We start from the raw sequence: 25,032 nt of genomic DNA, 5'->3' as shown, positions 1-25,032 counted from the left end.
AGACAACTCTTTTAAGAAACTGCTCCTGGGCTTCCCTGGTGGCGCTGTGGTTGAGAGTCCGCCTGCCGATGCAGGGGACACAGGTTCGTGCCCTGGTCCGGGAAGATCCCACATGCCGTGGAGCGGCTGGGCCTGTGAGCCATGGCCGCTGAGCCTGCGCGTCCGGAGCCTGTGCTCCGCAACGGGAGAGGCCACAACAGTGAGAGGCCCGCGTACCGCAAAAAAAAAAAAAAAAAAAAAAAAAGGAAACTGCTCTTACAAACATAAATGGAGGAGGTGGGTGTGGGATCAAGGGGATTTTTGAGATAGCATGTTCAAATACTGACAAGAGTGATTCAGTAGAGAGGAAAATAGATGATGTGGAAGAGAGAATTAGTGGAGGGATGCCTATGCAAGAGGATAGGATGTAGAACATAGGTGGAGAGGTTGGTCTTCACTGGTACCTAGTTCATCCATAGTAGCAGAAGATGAAATGGAGTACATGGGGCCAGTGACAAGAACGTGTGGTAGCGTGGTGGTGGGAGCTTGTGGGAATTCTCTTCTGGCTCCTTGCGGAATTTTTTCAGTGAAATACTTAGCAAGGTCCTTGTGGGGAAAGTAATACCGGAGGTTTAAAAAGAAGGAGAAGATATTAAATAGGCATCTAGGAGAGGGAGCACGCTAGGAAACTGTATTGTGGCTGCCAGGCAATATTAAGGGTTCACGTGAGTAGACATGAATTTTAAGTGTGACAGTGAGCATAGCTCTGTATTTTTCTCTGGTCAGATTCAGTGCTGTGGGTGCTGGTGTGGAACAGGTGGTTGGAGAAACTGGTGGACATTTCTGGGGACAGCTTTTTAAAGAACCCAGACCTACTAGGTGTGAACAAGCCTTCCTATTAGTGCATACTGTGTTGGTCTAATATAGTGAAATTTCTGAACTCAGTCTGATTCCTGTTATGTGTCATTTGATTTCTTTTAGGTCCTAGGATTTTAAGTGTGTGTTGGTTTGCATGGTTGCTGCTATTTACTATGTATTTGACTGTGTACCTTCCTGTCTCAGGTTGATCTTCACTCGAAAGGGGGTACTCCGAGTGGAGGGGTTTCTGAGTCCCCAGCAAAGTGACCCTGATGCCATGAACCTGTGGATTCCCTCTTCCTCCCTAGCAGAAGGAATAGACCTCGAAACCTCAAAATACATTCTTGCCAACGTTGGAGACCAGTTCTGCCAGCTTGTGATGTCTGAGAAGGAGGCCATGATGATGGTGGAGCCACACCGTAAGGCACCCTCTTGCTTGTCTTCCAGTCAGTTCTAGTTGGAAACTCATTTTCTTTTGCTTAAAGGGAGGTGTGGAAGGAGTGGCAGGTGGCATTTTCTATGGATGAATTAAGGCCGATAAAACTTCTCTTTGTAGTAAACTAAATAGCTGAAGCCACACCTGTATCCAACAGTCCTCATTCTTTTAGTCTTTGGCAGTTAAAAAACTAAAAATTCCTTCCCTGTTTGTCTTTCATTGTTGTAGCACAGTTGTCATAATTTGCATTTTGATCCCTGTTTGGGTTTGATTCACGCCGAATATTTTCAGTTTGCTTTGAACTAATTTGTGTTAGTAAGTGATACTTGATGGTTTGTGAATAGATGAAGTGCTACTGGTTGTTGTGTTTCATACCTAGAACCCACATTTTTCAGACATTTATGATATTTCCATGTCTATGAGATACTGTACCCTATTTCTAGACCAAGGAATATTATACTATGAAATTATGCCCTACACTTTAAGAAAAGAATCCTCTTGTTTCAAAATTCCCCAAATTGAAAATTTTATAGTATCTTAAATGACAACACGTGGCATTCATTCTCATTGACACTTGTTCAGAAATATTAGAAATTCCATGTATTTTGTTTCTCTTACAATTATAGAAATACAGACTTCATGAACCTTTGAGTTTAATTGCTAGACAAAACACTTGAGTAGGAATCAGTGGGTCTGGTATCTTTTGCTGTTGCTCAGGATGGTCAGTGCCAACAGTATTCCTCTTTTTCCACCAGAGAAAGTGGCATGGAAGCGAGCAGTGCGTGGTGTACGGGAGATGTGTGATGTATGTGAAACAACTCTCTTCAACATCCACTGGGTTTGTCGCAAATGCGGATTTGGGGTCTGCCTTGACTGTTACAGGCTCAGGAAAAGCCGACCACGCAGTGGTGAGCAAATGTTGTCCTGTGTAGTTCTAAAGGTAAACTGTCAGTGGAGGTGTGGACTTGGAAATTGAAGCAGAAATGGGTTTGCGCCTCCTCTTTAGCTGTTTAGCTTCATTTATGTTTTGTCACATTGTGAGGTCTTAAAATTGCCAACACTCCAGCCTGACTGGGAAGGTTAAAACAAGCCAAGAGTAAATCTTCGTCTTCCCTGGTTTTTTTTTTTAATAACATCTTTTTTTGAGATATAATTCATATGCTGTAAAATTCACCCTTTTAAAGTGTACAGTTCAAAGGTTTTTAGTATCTTCTCAAGGTTATATAGTCATCACCATAGTATAGTGTATTCTCAAGGTTATATAGTAATTTCATTTTCACTGCTCCAAAAAGAAACTTCACACCCATTAGCTGTCACTCCCCATTCCTCCCCCTCCTTAGGCCTTGGTAACCACTAATCTACATACTGTCTATATAGATTTGCCTATTCTATACATGTCATATAAATGGAATCATACAATATTTGGCCTTCTGTGACTGGCCTCTTTCACTTAGCATACTGTTTCAAAGTTTCATCCATGTTATAGCACCTAATTCATTCCTTTGTATTGCCAGGTAATATTCCATTGTGTGATATACTACATTTTCTTCATCCATTCATCAGTCGATGGACATATAGGTTGTTTCTACTTTGGGCTGTTATGAATAATGCCACTAGGAACATTTGTGTACAAGTTTTTGTGTGAACATATGTTTTCATTTTTTTTGAGGATATACCTAGCAGTGGAACTGATGGGGCATATGGCAGTTCTATTTTTAACCCTTTCAGAAACTGCCAAACTGTATTCCAAAGTAGCTGCACCATTTTATAATTCCACCAGCAATGTACGAGGATTTCAGTTTTTCCACATCCTTGTCAACACTTGTTATTAAATGTCTTTAATTGTAGCCATCATAGTGGCTATGAAGTAGTATATCATTGTGTGTGTGTGTGTGTGTGTGTGTGTGTGTGTGTGTGTGTGTGTGTTTAATAAATTTATTTATTTATTTATGGCGCATTGGGTCTTCATTGCTACACACGGGCTTTCTCTAGTTGCGGCGAGTGGGGGCTACTCTTTGTTGTGGTGCGCGGGCTTCTCATTGTGGTCGCTTCTCTTGTTGCGGATCATGGGCTCTAGGCGCGCAGGCTTCAGTAGTTGTGGAGTGTGGGCTTCAGTAGTTATGGCTTGCGGGCTCTGGAGCACAGGCTCAGTAGTTGCAGCGCACAGGCTTAGTTGCTCCATGGCATGTGGGATCTTCCTGGACCAGGGCTCGAACCCATGTCCCCTGCATTGGCAGGCAGATTCTTAACCACTGCACCACCAGGGAAGTCCCTCACAGTGTGGTTTTGACTTGCATTTCCCAGATAACTACTGATGTTGAGCATCTTTTCATATGCTTATTGGCCCTATGTTTATCTTCTTTGGAAAAATGTCTATTCAAATCCTTTGCTTCACTTTGTTTTTGCTTTACCTTATTGCCCACCACTTCCTCATTCTTCCCTCTTCTAAGATACAGTGTAACCATTGTAACGGTGGTTTTAGAGCTTAGGCTACTGGGATCTGAATCCTACTTGCACACATTATTATACTAACTATGGTATCTTGGGTTAGCTACTTAAACCCTCAGAACCTCAGTTTCCTTGTCTATAAAACAAAGATAATATGAGTATGTCCCCCACAGCATTGTTTTGAGGATTAAATGAGATGATGTATGTAAAGTGGTTAACACAGGGCCTGACATCCACTAGGTTCTACATATTAATGGAGCTAAGATCTTCCATTTTCGCCCATGAAAGATAAACTTCTGCACAAATTGCCCTCCTGCCATAAACAACAAGGAAACCAGACAAAATATATGAAACCACAATTTCAGATATTAGAGAGCAGGCAGTTTGAGTCTGTGTTCCCTAAGAAAAGGGAGGAAACAAGGTGAATCTTACAGTTGCCCCAGTTTACTGCTTGGAGGCAGTTTCCATCCTGTACCACAGGGAAAGGCAACTAAAATAGAGTTTGGCAATCTCATGAGTTGAGACAGAGATCAGAATCTGCAAAGAGTAAGGTAGTGTACTAAAGAGGTTACAACTACACAGAGAGAACACCAGAGATCTGTGGAGAAATCGTCTAAATTTTTTTTGTCTTATAGTGATCTGCACATGCATAAGGTGAAACTTTTTCAAGGCAATCAACTGAGTAGTATACAGAACTGACAGTTTGTATTCCCACCAGCCAGAGTGGAGAGACACTGGATAGAGTTCAAAAGAGTCACACCCTTAGTAGTAAGACTAATGTTGTCCCAGAATACAGGCTGCTCTGGAGCTGCCATAATGAAGTGTAAAGCAAGCCTTGGAAGGATCAAATTCATCTACAAGTTACTTAGTTATATGCCACACTAAAAAACCAAACATTCTTTAAAGGATTACAACAAAATCCAGTACTCTGAACATAATACTCACAAAGCTCTGCATTCAGTGAAGAATGGTCAGGTATACAGAAAAGCAGAATAATATGACCAATAATCTGGAAAAAAGAAAAAAAAAACGATCTGTAGAACAAATCCAGAAATGACAGTAGTGATGAAATTATTGTACAAGGACCTAAAACAGCTATTATAAAACTTCTAAATATGCTTGGACATAAAGGAAAACACAATGAGAAAAACAGAAGACCTGTAAAAGACCCAAATGAAACTTCTTGAGATGAAAAATATCTCCCCCCCAAATATACACTAGGTGGCAGATTAGATACTGCAGAAGAAACAGTGAGCTTGAAGACAGCAATAGAAACTATAAAAACTAAGCACAGAGAGAAGAAAGAAATTTATAAGTTGAAGAGTGGCTTGTTGAACTACAGGATATATTGGGCAGTCTCCAAAACTTATAAATGGAGTTCCAGAAAGAGGGCAGGAGGGCAGAGACAGAAAAAATATTTGAACAAATAAAGCCAAAAATTTTCCAAATTTGATGAAAAAGCTATAACACCACAAATCCAACAATAATCCTCAAACAGAAAATACGTTAAGAAAACCACACCGGGGCTTCCCTGGTGGCGCAGTGGTTGAGAGTCCGCCTGCCGATGCAGGGGACGTGGGTTCGTGCCCCGTTCCGGGAGGATCCCACATGCCGCGGAGCGACTGGGCCCGTGAGCCATGGCCGCTGAGCCGGCGCGAACGGAGCGTGTGCTCCGCAACGGGAGAGGGGCCCGCGTACCACAAAAAAATAAAAAATAAATGGAGAGATGTACTGTATTCACGGATAGAAGATTGAATATTAAGATGTCAGTTCTTCCAAATTGATCTATAATTAAGTGCAATTCCAATGAAAATCCCAATAGGCCTTTTTGTAGAAATTGACAAGTTGTTTCTAAAATTTATATGAAATACAAATTACCTAGAATAACCAAAATTTTGAAAAAGAAGAATGAAGTTGGAGGATTTATACTGTTTCATTTTAAGACTTTGTATAAAGCTACAGTAATCAAGACACTATGGTTAGCACAACAGAACAGAGTCTAGAAGTAAACCCACTCATATACATTCAACTGATTAGCTGCAAAGGTGCCAAGCTAATTGAATGGGAAAAGATAGTCCTTTCACAAATGGTACTTAAATAACTGTATATACATATTCAAATAATCAAATGAACTATTTTTATTCACATTATATACAAAAAATTAACTCTAATAAATCATAGACCTAAACATAAAAGTTAAAACTCTAAAACCTCTAGGAAAAAAATAGAAGACCTTTGTGTCCTTGGGTTAGATAAATATTTCTTAGATAAGACACAAAAAAACAAAAGAAAAATTAATATCAAATTTGAAAACTGCTCTTCGAAAGACATTAAGTAAATGAAAAGGCAAGCCACATAGTGGGAGAAAAGATTTGCTGATCACATATTTGCTAAAGAACTTGCATCCATAATAAAGACCTCTTAAAATTCAATAACAAGAAGACAAAAAACCCAGTTGTTTTTTTTTTTAATTTTTAAATTTATTTATTTTTGGCTGAGTTGGGTCTTTGTTGCTGCTCTCAGGCTTTCTCTAGCTGCGGAGAGCGGGGGCTACTCTTCGTTGCGGTGCACGGGCTTCTCATTGCGGTGGCTTCTCTTGTTGCGGAGCACAGGCTCTAGGTATGTGGGCTTCAGTAGCTGTGGCACGCGGGCTCAGTAGTTGTGGTGCATGGGCTTAGTTGCTCTGCAGCATGTGGGATCTTCCCGGACCAGGGCTCAAACTCGTGTCCCCTGCGTTGGCAGGCGGATTCTTAACCACTGTGCCACCAGGGAAGTCCCCACCAAAACCCAGTTTTTAAATGGGCAAAATATTTGAACAGGTACTTCATCAAAGAAGATAGATCAATGGAAAATAAACACATGGGAAAAAGCTATCATTACTTACTAGGGAAATACAAATTAAAACCATAATGAGAAACCACCAACCCCACTAGGATGGCTAAAATTTTTAAAACTGAGAGTACAAAAGTGCTGTCAAGGATATGGAGCAACTAAAACTTATTAAACATGGCTGATAGTAATGCAATTTGGTACCATCACTTTGGAAAACAGTATAGCCGTTTCTTTATAAATTTAGACATAAACTAGCATTCCACTTCTAGGTATTTCCAAGAGAAATGAAAATATGTCCACACAAAGGCTTGTACTTGAATGTTTGTAGCACTTTATTCATAATAGCCAATAATGGGAAACAATCCAACTATTTACCAGCTGATAAGTGGGTAAACACAATAAGGTACATCCATACTATGGAACAGCACTCAGACATAAAAAGATATGAATTACTGATAAATGCAACAATATGGATGAATCTGAAAATCACTGCTAAATGAAAGAAGCCCAACACAAATGACAAATGACATACCATATGTTTCCAGTGATATGAAATTCTAGAAGAAGCAAAATTTTAGTGTTAGAAAGTTGGTTGTTGGTGGCCAGGGGTTGAGGAAACGGTATTGACTGTAAAGTGCTGAAGGGAACTTTATGAAGGGATAGAAAAGTTCTAAATCCTGAATGTAGTACTGTTTCTACAACTATATACATTTGTCTAAATTCATTGAAGTGTACACTTTAAATTGTTGAATTAATTTTATGTAAATTATAACTCAGTGTAGCAGTATTTTTTAAAGTTAGCTGTTATGTTCTTTGACCCATGAAAAAATTGGCCTGTAAAGTCTGAAACTCTGACTTACTGAGAGAGGTACATCTTGTGACCCTCATAAAATAAGTAAAGTCATTTCGTTTCTGTTTCAGAGACAGAAGAGATAGGTGATGAAGAGGTTTTCTCCTGGTTGAAGTGTGCAAAGGGGCAGTCCCATGAACCAGAGAATCTCATGCCCACACAGATCATCCCTGGCACAGGTAAAGGAATTCCTTCTTTAGATTTGGTGGGGGAAAAAAGATGTTTTTAATTGAGCTGTAATTTACACACCATAATATTTGGTAAAATGGTTTATCTCAGCTTGACTCTTTTTAAGCCTCACTAGATTTCCCTGAGAATTTGAATCTTCAGAAATGTTAGATTGTATGCAGCCACTGCACCCACTTTGCCTCACCTTTGTGGGTGGAGGGGTTGGTTGCTTTTCAGATGTCATTTTACGTTGCTATGGTCGGCAGGACCAGGATAGCAAAAGTCAGTCTGGGAAGTCCCTGGTGGTCCAGTGGTTAAGACGCTGTGCTCTCACTGCCGAGGGCCCGGGTTTAGTCCCTGGTCGGGGAACTAAGATCTCACAAGCCGTGTGGCCCAGCAAAAAAAAAAAAGAAAGAAAGAAAAAGCCAGTCCCCTGGCTTCCAGAAAGACCTTTGGTTCTAGGTTTATAAAAATCCAGCTGAAGCTAATCAAAGCTCTTGAATCCATGAAGAAGGCAGCTTAACAGTAGAAATGAATGGTCTTGTGGCAGCTTACTTCATTGATTCCTCCAGATAAAGTGTTTCCAGCTTCCACAGTTCCATTAACATGCACACACTGAAGTTGGTGAATCCTCTGCCTATATTCTTCTCCACTTTGGGGAGCCATCCCCTGGATCTTTATAACCCAGTGCATCTGAGCAGAAGAGCTCCCTGAGTGCAGTGGTCAGATGCCTGCTCCCTGCTGATCTAAGCATTGGTTAAATGTTTGTGTAAAGTTTACATTGGTCTATTTTTTTTTTTAGGTATAACTTACAGTAAATCTCAAGTATACAATTCAAAATGTTTACATACGCTTGAACAACAGGGAATCTACCCCTAGAGTTTCTGCTAAAGGACACCTTGTTAACGTTTACTAGAGGAGGGAGGGAGTGTAGCTTAGTGGTTAAGCGTGCACAGAACTTTAGTGCTAGATAGACATGGGTTAAAGTCTCGGTACTTTCATTTACCAACTTTATGTACTTAAGCAAATAACCTAACTTCTCTGAGTCTCAGTTTCATCATCAAAAATTGAGGGTACTGGGCTTCCCTGGTGGCGCAGTGGTTAAGAATCCGCCTGCCAATGCAGGGGACAAGGGTTCAAGCCCTGGTCCGGGAAGATCCCACATGCCGCGGAGCAACTAAGCCCATGCGCCACAACTACTGAGCCTGCGCTCTAGAGCCCGCGAGCCACAACTACTGAGCCCGCGTGCCACAACTACTGAAGCCCACGCACCTAGAGCCCATGCTCCACAAGAGAAGCCACTGCAATGAGAAGCCCGCACACCGCAACGAAGAGTAGCCCCCACTCACTGCAACCAGAGAAAGCCCACGCACAGCAACGAAGACCCAACGCACCCAAAAATAAAAAATAAATAAAATTAAAAAAAAAAATTGAGGGTACAAGCTGCTACCTCATTGACTTGTGGTAAAGCTTGAGAGAGATAATGTAAATAAGGTCTTTAGCACAATACCTGGCACATACAATTATTCTAAGGTTAATTGTTATTTTTTTTCCAGCTCTTTACAATATTGGAGACATGGTACATGCTGCCCGGGGCAAGTGGGGAATTAAAGCAAACTGCCCTTGTATTAGCCGGCAGAACAAATCTGTGTTGAGACCTGCTGTCACTAATGGGATGTCACAGGTAAAGTGGTGTGTATAGGTACAACTGAGAGAAACTCAAGTTCTTTGTACCAGGAAGTGCCTCATTTTCACCTCTGTTGTCCCAGGCTACTGTCAGATTCCTGGGGAATTAGGGGATGGGGAGGCCTGTCTAGAGAGAGCCCCAGAAGTTACTCAAGGGATTTAAATTCCCCCTGACTGGTATGAGTTTCTCTTCATGTGTCTTTAAAACCAATTCAGGCTTGTTTGATAAATAGCACAAAGAGATTCTTTGCATCTTGTCAAGATTTGTACCTCAGGTTCCTTGTGTAGGTGAAGAGTACAGAAAAGGTAATTAGGAATACAGTCCTATTTGTGTGCATGGTCCCTGCCTTGTCATGTTAGGTACTGAGGAAAGAAATATGAATATTAGCCTGCTGATCTGGGATCATTCTACCCTGAAAGCAGTCCTAAGCCTTCACAGAGAGGCAGTGATTTTCTCATTGCTTTGTCAGAGGTGGAGGTCATTCTGGTGTGATGGTGACTATTTTGAATAAGAGGCTATTTTAAAAAAATAAAAAAACCACACACACACCTCTTACATTCGGAGGGCTTTCCAGGAATGCTACACATGATCAATAAGAGGTACAGGGATTAATGCTGAGAGATCTCAAAATATCTTTTCAGTAGAGTTGACATATTAGAGCAAATCATCTGGAAAATTCAATAATAGAATAATAACCATTTTATTGAGCATGTATGTGTGCCAGACACTATTCTGAGCTCTTTGCATATATCAGTACTATCTCATTTAATCCTCAGAACAGCTCTATGCGGTCAAGTTCTAATCACCAATTTGCCAGTGCAGAATTTGAGCCTCAGGCATGCCAAACAAAAACACTGTTTTATTTTCAAGTCTTGTTCACTGCTCTTTCCACAGAACCTAGCATAGTTTCTGTCACATTGTAGGACTCAACAAATATATGTTAAATTAATGAATGAGTGAAATAGCAGTTTATGGGACAGTTGCTTTCCCAGACCTGTTTAGTGTCAGCTGTCATTACTATTTGCATTGTGTTTTTTCTACACAAGGACAACACTTTAACCATGTTGGCGTTCTGTGCTATAGCTTCCTAGCATAAACCCTAGTGCCTCTTCTGGAAATGAAACCACCTTCTCAGGTGGAGGAGGAACTGCATCGGTAACACAACCAGAGACTGACCATGTTGCCAAAGTCGACAGTACTGACATCAGATCTGACGAGCCTCTGAAAGCAGACAGTTCGGCGTCAAATAGCAATAGTGAGCTAAAAGCCATCAGGCCCCCTTGCCCTGACACAGGCCCACCTTCCTCTGCCCTGCACTGGTTGGCGGATTTAGCAACTCAGAAGGCTAAGGAAGAAACAAAAGGTGAGATTAACACAAGCCTCTGCCCTGCCTGTGGGTGGAACACTTGAGTTATTCTGGGATTCTTCAAACTCACACATTACCATCCACATTTTTGAAACATGCCACTTGCTTTCTCTGGCTGATCATGTAAAATGAGGGAATCTCTTTCCACTTCTTTCTAGAAGTGGAGCTTTCTAAAAAAGGCACATGCCTGGGTTCTACCCCAAACCTCTTTAGTCAGAATCAATATAAGATTTTTAACAAGCTTCCCAAATGGCCCTGATAGCCAGTATTACTAGCCAGGAGGGCTACACTTGGTTTTCAGTGGGCACAAAATCACCTGGGGAATCGTTAAAAATGCAGATTCCTGTGCCCCACCAGAACTATTAAGTGAAAATCTCTTGGAGTAAGACCGAGAATCTCCATTTTTAACAAGCACTCCAGGTGATTCTAATACAAGTATTCTGGAGACCCACTTGAAGCAACACTGTCTTAGAAAGTGAGGGAGACGAAAGATGGATGGGAACAAAAGGAAATTTGAAATCCAGATCTGGAAAAGAAAGGAAGAAGTAGGAGAGCTTCTCCTTGGCCATGAGACCTGCCATAGTCATAGCTCGTCAGGCTTGGCCCAGACAAACCGTACGTAGTTTGGGGGGCAGGGGAGGGGAAAGTCTTTCATCTTTCCCACTTGGCTGATTTTTAGGAGTCAGTTGCCTGCTGGGTATTCCTTGTGCCTAATGCTATTCCTGGTTATGTTCTTACAGAAGCAGGGTCCCTGAGGTCGGTGCTCAATAAAGAGTCTCATTCACCCTTTGGGCTGGACTCATTCAACTCCACTGCAAAGGTCTCTCCGTTGACTCCAAAGCTTTTTAACAGTCTGTTACTGGGTCCCACTGCCTCCAACAACAAAACTGAAGGCTCTAGCCTTCGAGACCTCCTCCACTCCGGGCCCGGAAAGCTTCCTCAAACCCCCTTGGACACAGGCATACCCTTCCCCCCGGTCTTCTCTACATCCTCAGCAGTAAGTGTCCTCTCTACAACTCTAGCCTTTGCTGCTTTTCCATGAAAGAACCATCAGAGATCTGATAACTGGGTTAGAGGGTATATGACTGACTTGTGTCCTCCACATTATCAGTCCAGCTGACAAGATCTTTCTTTATATTAAATTTTGGGAATGTTTGAGATCCTTTTAAGTAGTAAACCTTTTGTGCCATGTTAGGAAGTCAGTAGAAACTGAGACTGAAGTTTTTCAATCATCAGCAGAAATCACTTTATTTTCTTGACAATAACAGACATTAAATTTTTTTTAAACGTAGGCAGTACATTCATATTGTACTCTCTTGGGTATCTAATAGACGCCTCAAACCTAACACCTCTAAAACCACACTCCTGTTCTTCTGCCTGTGAGCCTGCATCTCCTTTATTTTTTGCTTCTCTTGGTCAGTGGCTTCCAATTGCTCGGCGAAAAATCTTGGAGTCTTTTGGGACTCCCCTCTCACATTTCGTATCTAATCTGTTAGCATAACCTTTCAGTTTGATCATCAGAATGTATTCAGAGTGCACCCATTTCTCATCAGCTCCGCTGCTTCCTCTCTAGTCTGAGTCAACATCCTCTCTTGCCTGAATTTTTGTAGTAAACTCCTTAGAGGTCCTCTGTATTTCTTCCCTTTCTACACAGAGCAGCTAGAGTGGTCCTTTTAAGATATGTCACATTATATCACCTCTGCCTAAAGTCTTTCAAGGGCTTCCAATTTCATAATAAAAGCAGAGTCCTTTCAGTGGACTATAACGTTCCAGCCCTATCTTCCCCTCACTTCCCTGACTTCAACTACCACTCTCCCTCTTGTTCACTCTGCTCTGGCCACACCCACCTTCTTGCTGTTTCTTGAACATGGCCAGGCATGCTCTTTCTTCAGAGCCTTTGCACTTGTCCTTTTCTCCACCGAGAACTCTCTTTCCCATGTCACAACATGGCCTGCTTCTTAATCAACTTCCTCTCCTCCCTCCTGAAATGTCACCTCTTCAGTAAGCCTTCTTCTTAGATCACCCTTTTTAAAAGTCCATTTTACTCCCATCCTCCACTCATGTCTGTTTCCCCTGCACTTTTTTTAAAAATTTTATTTATTTATTTATTTTTGGCTGCATTGGGTCTTCGTTGCTGCACGCGGGCTTTCTCTAGTTGTGGCAAGTGGGGGCTACTCTTCCTTGCGGTGCGTAGGCTTCTCATTGCAGTGGCTTCTCGTTGCGGAGCACGGGCTCTAGGTGCACGGGCTTCAGTAGTTGTGGCACCTGAGCTCAGTAGTTGCGGCTCACGGGCTCTAGAGCGCAGGCTCAGTAGTATGGCACACGGGCTTAGTTGCTCCGTGGCATGTGGGATCTTCCCGGACCAGCGCTCGAATCCGTGTCCCCTGCATTGGCAGGCAGATTCTTAACCGGTGAGCCACCAGGGAAGCCCTGCACTTTTTCCATAACACTTACTACCGTCTGACTTGCTGTGTTTTATTTATTTTCTGCCTTACCTCCACTTAAAGGCATTTTTGTCTGTTTTTTGTTTTTTGGGTTTTTTGGGTTTTTTGTGCTGCACAGCTTTCAGGATCTTAGTTCCCCAACCAGGGATTGAACCCAGGTCCCCAGCAGTGGAAGCAGAGTCCTAACCACTAGACTGCCAGGGAATTCCCCATTTTTGTCTGTTTTATTCACTACTATATCCCTAGTGCCACAATGTTTGATACATAAGTATTTAGTAAGCATTTACTGAACTAATTAATTCAAAACGTACAAAATTTAAATTTTAAAAATACAGTGAAAAGTCTCCTTCCCACTGTTGCCTCCCTTTCTGTAGGTGACCATTGTTTCATGATTGCCCTTTCAGTGATATTAAAATATGTATATAGTTCCCCCCCTTTTTACACAAATGTTTTTATACATTGCTTTTGTATTTTCAGTTTATATATTCCAGAGAGCATTTCAAACAAGTACACAAATATGTTTCTCATTCTATTTTATGACTAATGACTGAAATTTGATGAACTGTGGGTGGTTGAGCCTTGTACAATGTGGGTTATTTGTTTCTCTTTTGGATAAATGACCAAAAAAATTACTTTGAGCTCTGTCTTATTTGTACTGCTCCAACTCCCAGTTCTCCTTTTTCTTTTTAAATTTTCCCAGGATGTTATATGATTACATGTACTCTGTAGAGATCATGATTAGTGATACTTCAGACATTGTGTTATCAAGTTTACAAAAGCCCTCCCCTTCCTTCACTTCTATGACCTTAGGTATGTCACTTTCATCTCTGGGCCTGAGCTTTCCCACCAGCTGAAACAAATGAGAGATTCTTGGTAGGGGACGGATTGGGGAGTAGGAGACTGCTTTCAGAATATACAGTTATCTTGGGTACTCTGGTACAACTGTTTATTGGGGTACACTCCCTGGTAAAAAAAATCACTGCCTTGATAAGTCACCTCAGTTACTTAATTGAAGTATATCCCTTGGGCATGCTGGCCAAAAAAAATGTGTAACCCTCAAAATAAATGATCTTTCTCACTCAGTTACAGCATTTTGTGATCCCTGCAGTCTACGTGCATATGCTTAAAACGGGGCTGAATGCCAAAGATATTTCTTAAGTCTCAAATCTCCTGCAGTAGAGGGGACCTTTCTGTACTTTTTTTTCATAAATATAAAGCAAAATATGAAGGCTAGGGAAATGTAAGATAGTGACTTAATAGGCTCCCCCCTCCAACTACAAAAGACTTTACAATTAACTTTTATGAAATTTAATCAGGTAGATCAGAACTCCGTGTGAATATAACTGTGAGACTGTTTTTGAATACTCTACTGATGGTGCCTCAGTCATACTAACCTGATGGGTTTGTGTCTGGCAGGGAGTGAAGAACAAGGCCAGCCTCCCCAACTTCCTTGACCACATCATTGCCTCAGTGGTAGAAAATAAGAAAACCTCAGATGCTGCAAAGCGGGCCTGTAACTTGACTGACACCCAAAAGGAAGTGAAGGAGATGGTGATGGGGTTAAATGTGCTGGACCCCCATACCTCTCACTCCTGGCTCTGTGATGGAAGACTTCTGTGTCTCCATGACCCCAGCAACAAAAACAATTGGAAGATCTTCCGGGAGTGTTGGAAGCAAGGCCAGGTAAGCAAGAATAAGCAGATCCCAGGGTCGGCTGTCTGCCTGCCCACTATAGCTACCAGGATAGTTTCAATTCTCTCTGGGAGACACTTTGCTAAGGAGATTTAGACATATACTAAGTTTGTTATAGACAGCCTTGCTACTTCGAGTTTTCTTGGATTTTTAAAAGTCAGAAGATTCCTAAAAATACATTGTGGATCTTTTTATTTCTCAGCTGTGTAGCTCTGTGTTCTTAAAAGGGCAGTTGAAATTCCTGTGAGGTTGTGATCTGGCATTAATGACACCTTTAGAGGAAAATCCGTAAGTGTGATATGGGGTGAGGCGAAAATGGGTGGAAGTGGGTGGTACTCTTCTAGGTAAATGTTTCAAGACCATACAAGTCTGTGTGATAGTGTGATAACACTTTCTGATTTTTATACATTAGCAGGTGTGAGGAAGGGGGGGGAGGTTGTAGAATTGTCTGGAGAGTTTTTCATTCGAGATGTGAGGACGTATTCTCAGAATTTGCATTTGTCAGCTTTTCATCCTCTCACCTCAAAATAGTGGTAGATACCAGGGCAGCAGAAGTGATTTTTGTGGAATGTGCCCCCCACCCCACCCCCCGCAGTGAGAATCAAGTGTAATAACAGAGTAGAAGTGTTTTCATTTTCTGTAGCTGACATTGTTGAAATCCACAGATTGTGAAACTGGGAGGGAATAATAAATCATTGTGGAGAAGAGGTTGTCCCCAGGAAACCCTCCTATTCTGTCCCTTAGCCCTGAGCTAAGTATTTCCTAAGTGACTCTGATTGAGATACTTTTGTTTCCACAGCCAGTGCTGGTATCAGGGGTACATAAAAAACTCAAGTCTGAACTCTGGAAGCCAGAAGCCTTTAGCCAGGAATTTGGAGACCAGGATGTGGACTTGGTGAACTGCAGGAACTGTGCTATAATTTCCGATGTGAAAGTTCGGGATTTCTGGGATGGCTTCGAGATCATATGCAGTAAGTAGCTTTGATATCTGGTTCAGTAAAAGCAGACTGCAAAGTAAGCATCTATATGCCCAGCCCTACCGCTGAAATAACAAATTACATCCTCTTAACAGGAGGAACATTCTATCCTGGTGCCAACCAGGTAGCTCTCATGGCAATCACATGGCTCCCAGAGCATACCTGGACTTAAGCACATGATCACATGGGATGTGTGGAGCACTTTCACTTTGAGATGGAAAAATTTATCATGTACTAAAGCAGTGGCTAAGGAAAACAAAGCCCACCTTATCCATTATGGGGGTTTACAAGTCTGAAAATAAGAGTTTAGTCTTCTAAACCTTTTAGTCACTGGAGAATCAGGCAGCAGCCAACCCAGCAGATATTTGTAGGAGTGCTTTCTGTCTTCCAGAGCGATTAAGGTCAGAAGATGGGCAGCCAATGGTGCTCAAACTCAAGGACTGGCCTCCTGGGGAAGATTTTCGGGACATGATGCCAACAAGGTTAGTGAACTACAGTGAGCCGTCTTGAGAGACTTGTGCTTTGCTAAAGCTGTCACAAAGTAATCACAGAAAAGTGAACTCCACCTCTTTTCCTTTTTCCCCTATAACAAGCTAAGTCATCTTTCATGCTTTTTTTTTTTTATAGGTTTGAAGATCTGATGGAGAACCTTCCTCTGCCAGAATATACCAAACGAGATGGCAGACTCAATCTAGCCTCTAGGCTACCCAGCTACTTTGTAAGGCCCGATTTGGGCCCCAAGATGTACAATGCCTACGGTATGAGGGAGAGGCCATAATTGACCTTTCTGGATACTACTGTTGCCATTTCACCTATAGAGGGAGATTTGTAATCAAGATCATGTGTAGAGGGCAAAGTGACAGGAGCTGAAGAAGTTGACAGTATCCAGGATGGTTTAGAATATGTTTGCTTTTGCCACTGATTTGCATAATAGCCCTTTGGGCCCAGTACTGTATATGTATGTATGTGTGTATATATATATATACACACACACAGTAGTTAGAAAGTTTCCTCTCAAAGGTTCCATCCAAGAGACTTCCCTGGTGGTCCAGTGGTTAAGACACTGTGTTTCCACTGCAGGGGGTGAGGATTCTATCCCTGGTCAGGGAACTAAGATCCCGCATGCCGCACGGCACAACCAAAGATCCTTAGCTTTTAAGAGACTTGACAAGATAAGAGTGAAGACGTCTGAGTACCATGCTACCCAACCAGCTCTTTGTGAAGTCACAATAATGTCCTAAATCACTGTGAAAGCCAAGCTTCATTTGAGTGTCCATAATGCCCATATCTGTTTTGCTTCTGAAGGGGAGAGATCGTTTAGGAGGGTGGAATTGGATCAATGGCCAAAGCTAATGATAGTGTCAACTGAGCTTGAAATCAGTTTTAAAACACTAGAAAAGAGACGAGGAGAATTATTTATTGATAAATAGATATACGTCATTCTCCCAATGTTACACATTTAAGAATATCTTCGAGTATGTTTTCACTTGTAGGGTCTATATGGATTCTTCAGAATATTGCCCTTTCAGGAATTCCCTGGCTGTCCAGTGGTTAGGACTCCACACTTTCACTGCCGAGGGCGCAGGTTCAATCTCTGGTCGGGGAGCTAAGATCCTACAAGCCTTGCGGGGCAGCCAAAAAAGAAAAAAAAACAACATAATATTGCCCTTTCACCTTGCATATCTTCCTTTTACCTTCAGGCTTGATAACAGCAGAAGACAGAAGAGTTGGCACAACAAATCTTCACTTAGATGTGTCCGATGCAGTTAATGTGATGGTGTATGTTGGGATCCCCATCGGGGAGGGTGCTCATGATGAAGGTATGATTTCTAGAACCCAGTGCTTCAGCAGGGTGAGGTTTAGCCTCAGGAGTAAAATGGTGTGTCTTTCTCCTCAGTCAGGGCCAGTGGGTTTTTCTTAAATCTCTGCCAGGCATGATGCATAGTAGGTGCCCAGACAAAGGGGTGATTGCAGCAGAGAAGAGTGGTACTTGTGTATCTTTGACCAGAGTTATTCCCTCTCTGGGAATGCTGCCCTTTAATACTGAGTATGTAGCATCACAAAGAGGAGTAAAGAAGAAAGGACAGGGCTTCCCTGGTGGCGCAGTGGTTGAGAGGCCGCCTGCCGATGAAGGGGACACGGGTTCGTGCCCCGGTCCGGGAAGATCCCACATGCTGCAGAGCGGCTGGGCCCGTGAGCCATGGCCGCTGAGCCTGTGCGTCCGGAGCCTGAGCTCCGCAAGAGGAGAGGCCACAACAGTGAGAGACCCACATACCACACAAAACAAAAACAAAAACAAAAAAAAAGAAGAAAGTTCAAACTGGCCTACTTGGTCCATCACGCAGTTCAGCTGTGGGGTAATAGGTGATAAAGCCAGGTCATTTGCACAGAGATGAAGCATAAAAGTGATATTTTGCTGCATTGCACTCTCCGCTATCTCAGTGTAGAATTAATGTGTGTTAATTACGGAAGTTTTAGAAAACAAAATTTTAAAGAAGAAAACTCAAAATCTCAAAGTTCAGGGATAATCAATATCATTACTTTGGTATATTTCCTGCCACACATTTGCTTTTGATGCTACACATCTGCACATCTTTCCATTAGGCTGTCATTTAAAGCATCATAACAGACAAGGATTAGAAGCCAAGCCTCTTAATTTGCCAGAGAAGCTTTACTCTTCATGGCCTTAAATCCACAGAATCCTAGAGTTTGAAGAGGTCTTGAGAAAGTATACAGTCCACCTACTTACAGCAGGAAATAACCTGCAATTTGAACATAAAATATGGCTACACAGTTTGAGCAGGAAATATGTTTTAAAGGGACACTATATCTCCAAAAAATGCTGAGTCTCTGTTAAGTATGGAAGATTAGGGTCGCTCTTCCCATGTGTAGGAAGCTTAGACCAATGTGAGTTTTGATTCTTTGATTCTACCTTATATCACTCCAGAGAGATAGAGAATAGTAGAGACTAAACTTGTTTGAATTGGACATTTTGCTTCACTCAGAGGTACTGAAATGGCTGGTTACGTTGAAAAGTGCCACTTTGCTCTTTTCAGAGGTGCTCAAGACAATTGATGAGGGAGATGCTGATGAGGTGACAAAGCAAAGGATTCATGATGGAAAGGAGAAACCTGGTGCTTTGTGGCACATCTATGCAGCCAAGGATGCGGAGAAGATCCGGGAGCTGCTCCGAAAGGTGTGTCCCTGGGTGGGCTCCCAGCTCACAGACAAAGGGTCTGGGGATGCTGAGACAGCCTGCCTAGGGTTTCTCACGCGGAGTCCCTTGGCATTAAAGACCTGTGCCCTCTGTCAAAATGCCCCATAGGGCTGAATCCACACTTAGAGGATATTGAATAAAGTAGAAACTTTGGCCCACCAGTCATGTTACTGCAGCAAGTTGGATTTATCCTGTTAATAATCTTTATGTATTTATTGATTTTTCCATCTTTGGGTTTTGATCATGGTTTCATGATCAGGTTGGAGAAGAGCAAGGCCAAGAGAATCCCCCTGATCATGATCCAATTCATGACCAAAGTTGGTACTTGGACCAGACCCTACGTAAGCGACTCTATGAGGAATATGGTGTGCAAGGCTGGGCCATTGTTCAGTTCCTGGGAGATGCCGTCTTCATACCTGCTGGAGCCCCACACCAGGTATGTTCCAACATGGGGGGGTAGGGCTGGCTCCACAATTCCCATAGTTTCCTTATATCTGTGTTTCTTGCTAATCTGGCAATAGATATAAACGGCTGGGTTAGACTGATTGCTCTTCAAGTGCAACTTATTTTTTGATTTTTAATTTTCTTCCATGTAATTTTATTTTTTATATTTTATTTTTTTTTAATTAATTTATTTATTGGCTGCGTTGCGTTTTTGTTGCTGCGCACGGGCTTTCTCTAGTTGTGGTGAGCAAGGGCTACTCTTCGTTGCGGTGCACAAGCTTCTCATTGCGGCGCTTCTCTTGTTGCGGAGCACTGGCTCTAGGCACGCGGGCTTCAGTAGTTGTGGCCTGCGGGCTCAGAAGTTATGGCTCACGGGCCCAGTTGTTCTGCCGCGTGTGAGATGCTCCCAGACCAGGGCTCGAATCCCTGTCCTCTGCCTTGGCAGATGGATTCTTAACCACTGCGCCACCAGGGAAGTCCCCCTTCCATGTAATTTTAAATGCTTATTTAAAGATTTTTAAATAAGGGAGACTATTAAAGAAAAGGTGAGTCTCTGTTCAGCTACCTATGCCGTATCCCTTTTCAGTCCCCTTGTCCTGCCTTCTCCAGAAAGTAGCCTACTGTTAACAGTTTGGTGTGTATTTTTCCAGATCCTTTTCTGTGCAAATACTAACGTTTTCATCTATAAATGTATACTTACAGTCTTTCTGCATTTGTTGTCTTTATGAAAATGGAATATCATAAGTATTTCTAAAGTGTTTTTTTAAACGATATGATGGACAGTTTCCACCTGTTGCTGACTCTCTAGTGCCTGATGTTTGCCTCTGTACTTTTCCTCTCCCAGGTGCACAATCTATACAGTTGCATAAAAGTAGCAGAAGACTTTGTATCTCCAGAGCATGTAAAGCACTGTTTCCGCCTGACTCAGGAATTCAGGCATCTCTCTAACACTCATACAAACCATGAGGATAAACTGCAGGTAAAGAACTCCTCCTCCACCCCAACGCTGTCTTCTCATCTCCTACTAGGCTACATACACAGGAGGCACATTCTGCTTTCTGAGGATATTACCTGGGCAGTATAACTGCAGAGAGATGATTAAGGGACCCATGTCTGGGGTATGGAGTCCTCCCTCCAGGAAGTATTTAATCAGTCCTCTTCAGGTTTGCTTTTAGAGAATATGAATCTTTTAACCTAGTCACTTCCAGTGTTACAATCTTCTATTTCTCTGCCCCTGGAAGATACAGTGTATCCGTGTTAGTAACTGACTAGACTGACTTCCTCGGTCAGGTGGGAAAAGCACTGTGGCAATGTGTTCCAAACCTCTTTCCCCAAAGCTTCTTCTCACAGCAAATTTCTGTGCAAACTCAATTCCTTAGAGCCCTGCTAGGGACTGTAATCCATGTCCCTAAGAGTTGTTTCCCACTTGTAGATCTAAGCTGGACAATCAGATTAGGTTTTCCTCTGCTCAGAAATGGATTGGAACTTGAAGGGCAGAATTTCATTGTTAATATACTTGGATGCTTTAATAACATTAAAAAAGAAAAAGAATGTAAGGAAGCAAGATTTCCCAGGCAGAACTTCAGCATCTGAATAGGCGTTCTTCCAGCCTCTCACATATGACCTGTTTTCCTCCATCGTGCCTGTGACTCAGGTGTATTTTCTTTGGTCAGTGTCCCATGAGGTTGTAGATTTTTCTTGGTTGCTGGTAGATTTAATCACCTTTAACCCTGAACTTGATCTGTTTTGCTGTTCCTTTTTCAAAATTATGGAATATTTCAACCATAAAGTTCTTATACAAAGTACCATCACATTGATAAATAGATAACATTGATATTATAGCTATATAATGCAAGTATTCAGGCATACATATTTCAGACCCCACCTCCATTAGGTCTCTACTTGTTACATGTCACCTCCCAATCCTCTGTCACTGCTTTATTTTCTTCTGTAGTATTTTTCACCATCTAACATACTATGTATTTTATGTTTGTTTCTATCCCTACTAGGACATAAGCTGTTTAAACTCCATGAAGGCAGGGATTTTACTGTTTTATTCACTGCTTTTCCCTAGCACATAGTAGGTACTCAGTAAATATTTATTGAGTTAATACAAAAAATGTAATAGAGAACAGCAAAGGGGGCTTTTGTGCCCATAACTCAGCTTAAGAAATACAGCATCATATACGTACCACATACACAATATATACATATTCAACAACTACATTATTGAAGCCTCCATGTACTCTTTCCCATTCTACCTCCTCAGAAATAATCACAGTGTTGGTTTAAAACCGTCTTTATCCTGTTCACTTTATTTTAATAACTTTTACTTCACATGTGTGTTCCTTTTTGACAAATTAGAAAATATGTATAAGCACAAAAGGGAAAAATACCCAATAAATCCTACCTGCCCACTATTGTTTTAGTGCATTCTTATTAGCTACAGGACCTCAGGTAAGATTCTTAACCATGGAACCTCAGTTCTCATCTGTAAAATGGGGATAATAATAGAATCTGCCTCATAGTATTATGGTAAGGATTAAATGAAAGTCCACATAAAGAGCTTAACAGTAGTTCCCAGCATATAGAGGATGGTGATTACATAGCCTTTCAAATGATGAAATCATTCTTTTTTGAATATAGACTATATATCTTGTCTGACTTGTAAATCATCTTTTGGGATTGATTTAGGAAGCATGCAGTCCTGGTTGAGGGCTTTCATCACTAATCAGAAGGCTTTTAGTCAGTGTAGGACATAACATTTTCATTTGCAGAACACAGTCTGGCTGCCATAAACTGATTGTGCTGATTGCTCTCTCCAGGTGAAGAACATCATTTATCACGCAGTGAAAGATGCTGTTGGCACCCTCAAGGCTCATGAATCCAAGCTGGCAAGGTCTTAGGCGTGGAGAAATTCCAAACTCGCCTGTGAAGCAGGTCTTTCACTCACAACACATACAGGGAACAGCAGGGTTCTCTGCTGGAGCAGAGGTCCTTCACTTGGAGCCAGTGTGGTCAGTATTACAAACTCTCCAGCCACTCTTTGCTGCCTCAACACTGAAGGTTGACACAGGAAAGTCGCACTGTTCACACACACAGTTTCAGACTCCAAGCCAAGGGTGCCACATCCCCATTCTGTGGCCTTTTGGGACTCTGAATTGCCTGAATATCGCTGGGCTTTCCTGCACATTCTCATGATTTGAGATTCGTGGAAACCAGGAATGTGGGCACACCTTTCTTTTCTTTTTCTCTTGTGCCTAGTTAAGTGGGAATGTGTTTGGAGGTAGGGGGAATCACGTAACTGGTACAAGTGGGGGCTAATTGCTTAAACACGCCTGGTGGAAGCCTGATGGTGTCTCTGCACATGACCTCTGACACACCCCATCCCGGGAGCCGGGTGAAGCCTTTCCCCACCATCTCTCCTGTAAACAGTGGAGTCTTGAAGGACCCAGGGGGAATCCACTGCTTTTCCCAAGGGGCTCCAGGATTAGGAAATGTGTGTATTTAGTGAAAAATAGGTTTGTAGTGAAATAGTTACTATTTCATGAAAGTAGATATTTTTAGAACTTTTGAAATACCACAGTTGTTTTCCTGGATTATGAGGAAAGGCACATTATGTTTAGTCTTCCTTTCGATAAAACTCTTTGAAGAAATAAGATTTTTAGAAATCAACGGCCCATTATAGCACAAAAATCAGCCAAAGCAGAATTTTAAAGAATTGGCTTTGTAGGATTCTTTTAGTTTCTCCCCATCCCATCTCAGTCCTATCTTGAGGGAACAGCCATCTTGAGAAAGAACTTTGTCATGTCTGTGCTGTTGGTGTGTTCCACGCATACACACACTGGTGACTCCAGGACCCATTTCCATCTATTACCAGCGTTCCCTTGGGACTCCTCTTACAGTTCCAAATGCGAAGGAAAGTTTGCTTTCCTACATGAGGCTTTTTGTTTTGGGGGTTTTTTTGTCCGGAAATATTTTCAGCAAAACTTTCCAACTCAGTGGAGTTTTATTAAGAATTTATTTGAAAATGATGGAATTCATTGGCCCATAGGTACATTGGAAAATGTATCTATCTTCCTGGCTGTACTGTAGTGCCCTGCAGGCTTGTTTATATGTTCACAGTTACATTTTTTTTTTTTTTAATAAAAGTCATTTACTGTAGAATACTTTTAATTTCACTTTCTGTATTTTAATTTTGTTGAAGGGCTGATTGGGATTTCCATGTTCTTATTAAAAATCTAACAAATCTGTTTGTAGTGGACTAAATTCTTCCTGTGCCAGCCATTCTAAAAAGCAGGGCCAGGTTGAGGATGGGGTTGGAGGTGGAGGATGGTTAATTTTCATATCATCATTACATTGTTGCATCCGATTATTACTCTTTCCTTCCCGAATGTGTCCAATTGGGAGAGGGAAGTGCCAGGTCATTGTGGTTTGAGGGCTTGGGGATGAAGGGAAGGTGCTACATGAGTTAGAGGGTAGGAGCAAAGATGGGCTTTCCATAGTTTATGCTCTATGGGAAAGCTGGGTTCCTACCTTCCTGAACAGTCTGGGGGGAAAAGGACATGGGAAGTGGCCAGAGCAAGGTTTTTGGCAATCAGTGACAAAAGTTCATCAAAACAAGAGGCCTGGCTGTCCATGTATGAAATTAAAGTGGCTTGAAGGGTGAGGACAGACTACGTTCCAATTAGAAAAGGCCTTTTGAAGAGGAAGTTGTAAAGAATAGCAAGAGGGATCATCAGAAGCTGCTTCTCTGGATCCTGTTGGAAAAACGTCTTCCGAAGTGTTTCAGCCTGGAAATACAATTATCCGGGTAGAAATAGACCATTGTGTGGTTCAAGGATACTGAGCTTGAATAGGACCATAAATGAAATACAGAGTTCTGAGCATGTCCTTTCAGCCTGGATGGGCATGGGTTGATGCTATGGTCATCAGAGGATTACACCTCGACATAAAGAATGCAGAAGCTTTGAAATGGCACAGGAAAGGAAAGCAGTGGGGGAAGGGGGGTTGCAGAGGTTGCTGGAGCTTTGTTGCTTTGGTGAAAATCAGGAGGCAGGCTAGCCTACATTCTGGATATAAATGTCTTCAGAATTAGGGCATCCACTGCCGCCAGTGCTTGCTGATGGGGATGGAATTGGAGCCCCTGGATTCATCTCCTACCTGGACCCCAGGCCTCTCTACCAGCCTCTGTTTACCAAGAGGCACTCCCCTGCCCCAGGGTATCCACCTTGAGAGCACAGGGCTCAGTTCCCTTACAAAACTGAAAAAGCAGATCAGATTGGGAACGGGGTTAGGTCCTTTTCCAACTGGAGTGATTGGTGATGGTGGGGTGGGCAGATGCCCCTGTACCTTTGACTTCAGGACTTGCTGGGTGGGTGTCTTGACGGCCTGTGATGGGGGAGGAGGGTTTGATAGTCAGCAGTTGGGAGAAGTAGCCCATTTAGTAGACTTCCTGAGCTCCTATCTTAGCAGCATGACTTTGTGGTTCTGTGACCCTTGGCAAGTTATTGAACCTCCCTAAAGCTTCCCATTTTCTTATCTTCAAAATGAGAATAACTATAACCTCTACCTTACAGGATGGTCACTGAAATAATGCATGTGAAGCTCTTAGCACGGGCCTGGCACACAGTA

The 25,032-nt window shown here is 42.2% G+C and overlaps 1 protein-coding gene across 1 annotated transcript in view; it reads left to right on the top strand.

The window, feature by feature from the left end:
- KDM3B (lysine demethylase 3B) overlaps positions 1-23,649 on the top strand; it is a 59,190-nt gene extending 35,541 nt beyond the window's left edge. Inside the window, exons 10-24 of the mRNA XM_060008767.1 lie at positions 1,042-1,256; positions 2,029-2,181; positions 7,475-7,582; positions 9,128-9,255; positions 10,342-10,621; positions 11,365-11,621; positions 14,485-14,751; positions 15,560-15,731; positions 16,129-16,219; positions 16,365-16,495; positions 17,438-17,557; positions 18,794-18,933; positions 19,214-19,390; positions 20,243-20,377; positions 22,224-23,649. Coding sequence (XP_059864750.1) covers positions 1,042-1,256; positions 2,029-2,181; positions 7,475-7,582; positions 9,128-9,255; positions 10,342-10,621; positions 11,365-11,621; positions 14,485-14,751; positions 15,560-15,731; positions 16,129-16,219; positions 16,365-16,495; positions 17,438-17,557; positions 18,794-18,933; positions 19,214-19,390; positions 20,243-20,377; positions 22,224-22,304 — 2,455 coding nt within the window. The 3' untranslated portion in view covers positions 22,305-23,649. The remainder of the gene's footprint in view (positions 1-1,041; positions 1,257-2,028; positions 2,182-7,474; positions 7,583-9,127; positions 9,256-10,341; positions 10,622-11,364; positions 11,622-14,484; positions 14,752-15,559; positions 15,732-16,128; positions 16,220-16,364; positions 16,496-17,437; positions 17,558-18,793; positions 18,934-19,213; positions 19,391-20,242; positions 20,378-22,223) is intronic.
- The last annotated feature ends 1,383 nt before the right edge of the window (positions 23,650-25,032 follow it).

The sequence above is a fragment of the Delphinus delphis genome, chromosome 3 (assembly GCF_949987515.2).
Source record: "Delphinus delphis chromosome 3, mDelDel1.2, whole genome shotgun sequence".
NCBI lineage: Eukaryota > Metazoa > Chordata > Mammalia > Artiodactyla > Delphinidae > Delphinus > Delphinus delphis.
The sequence above is the reverse complement of the archived record's forward strand: the minus strand, read 5'-3'. Positions and strand labels throughout refer to the sequence as shown.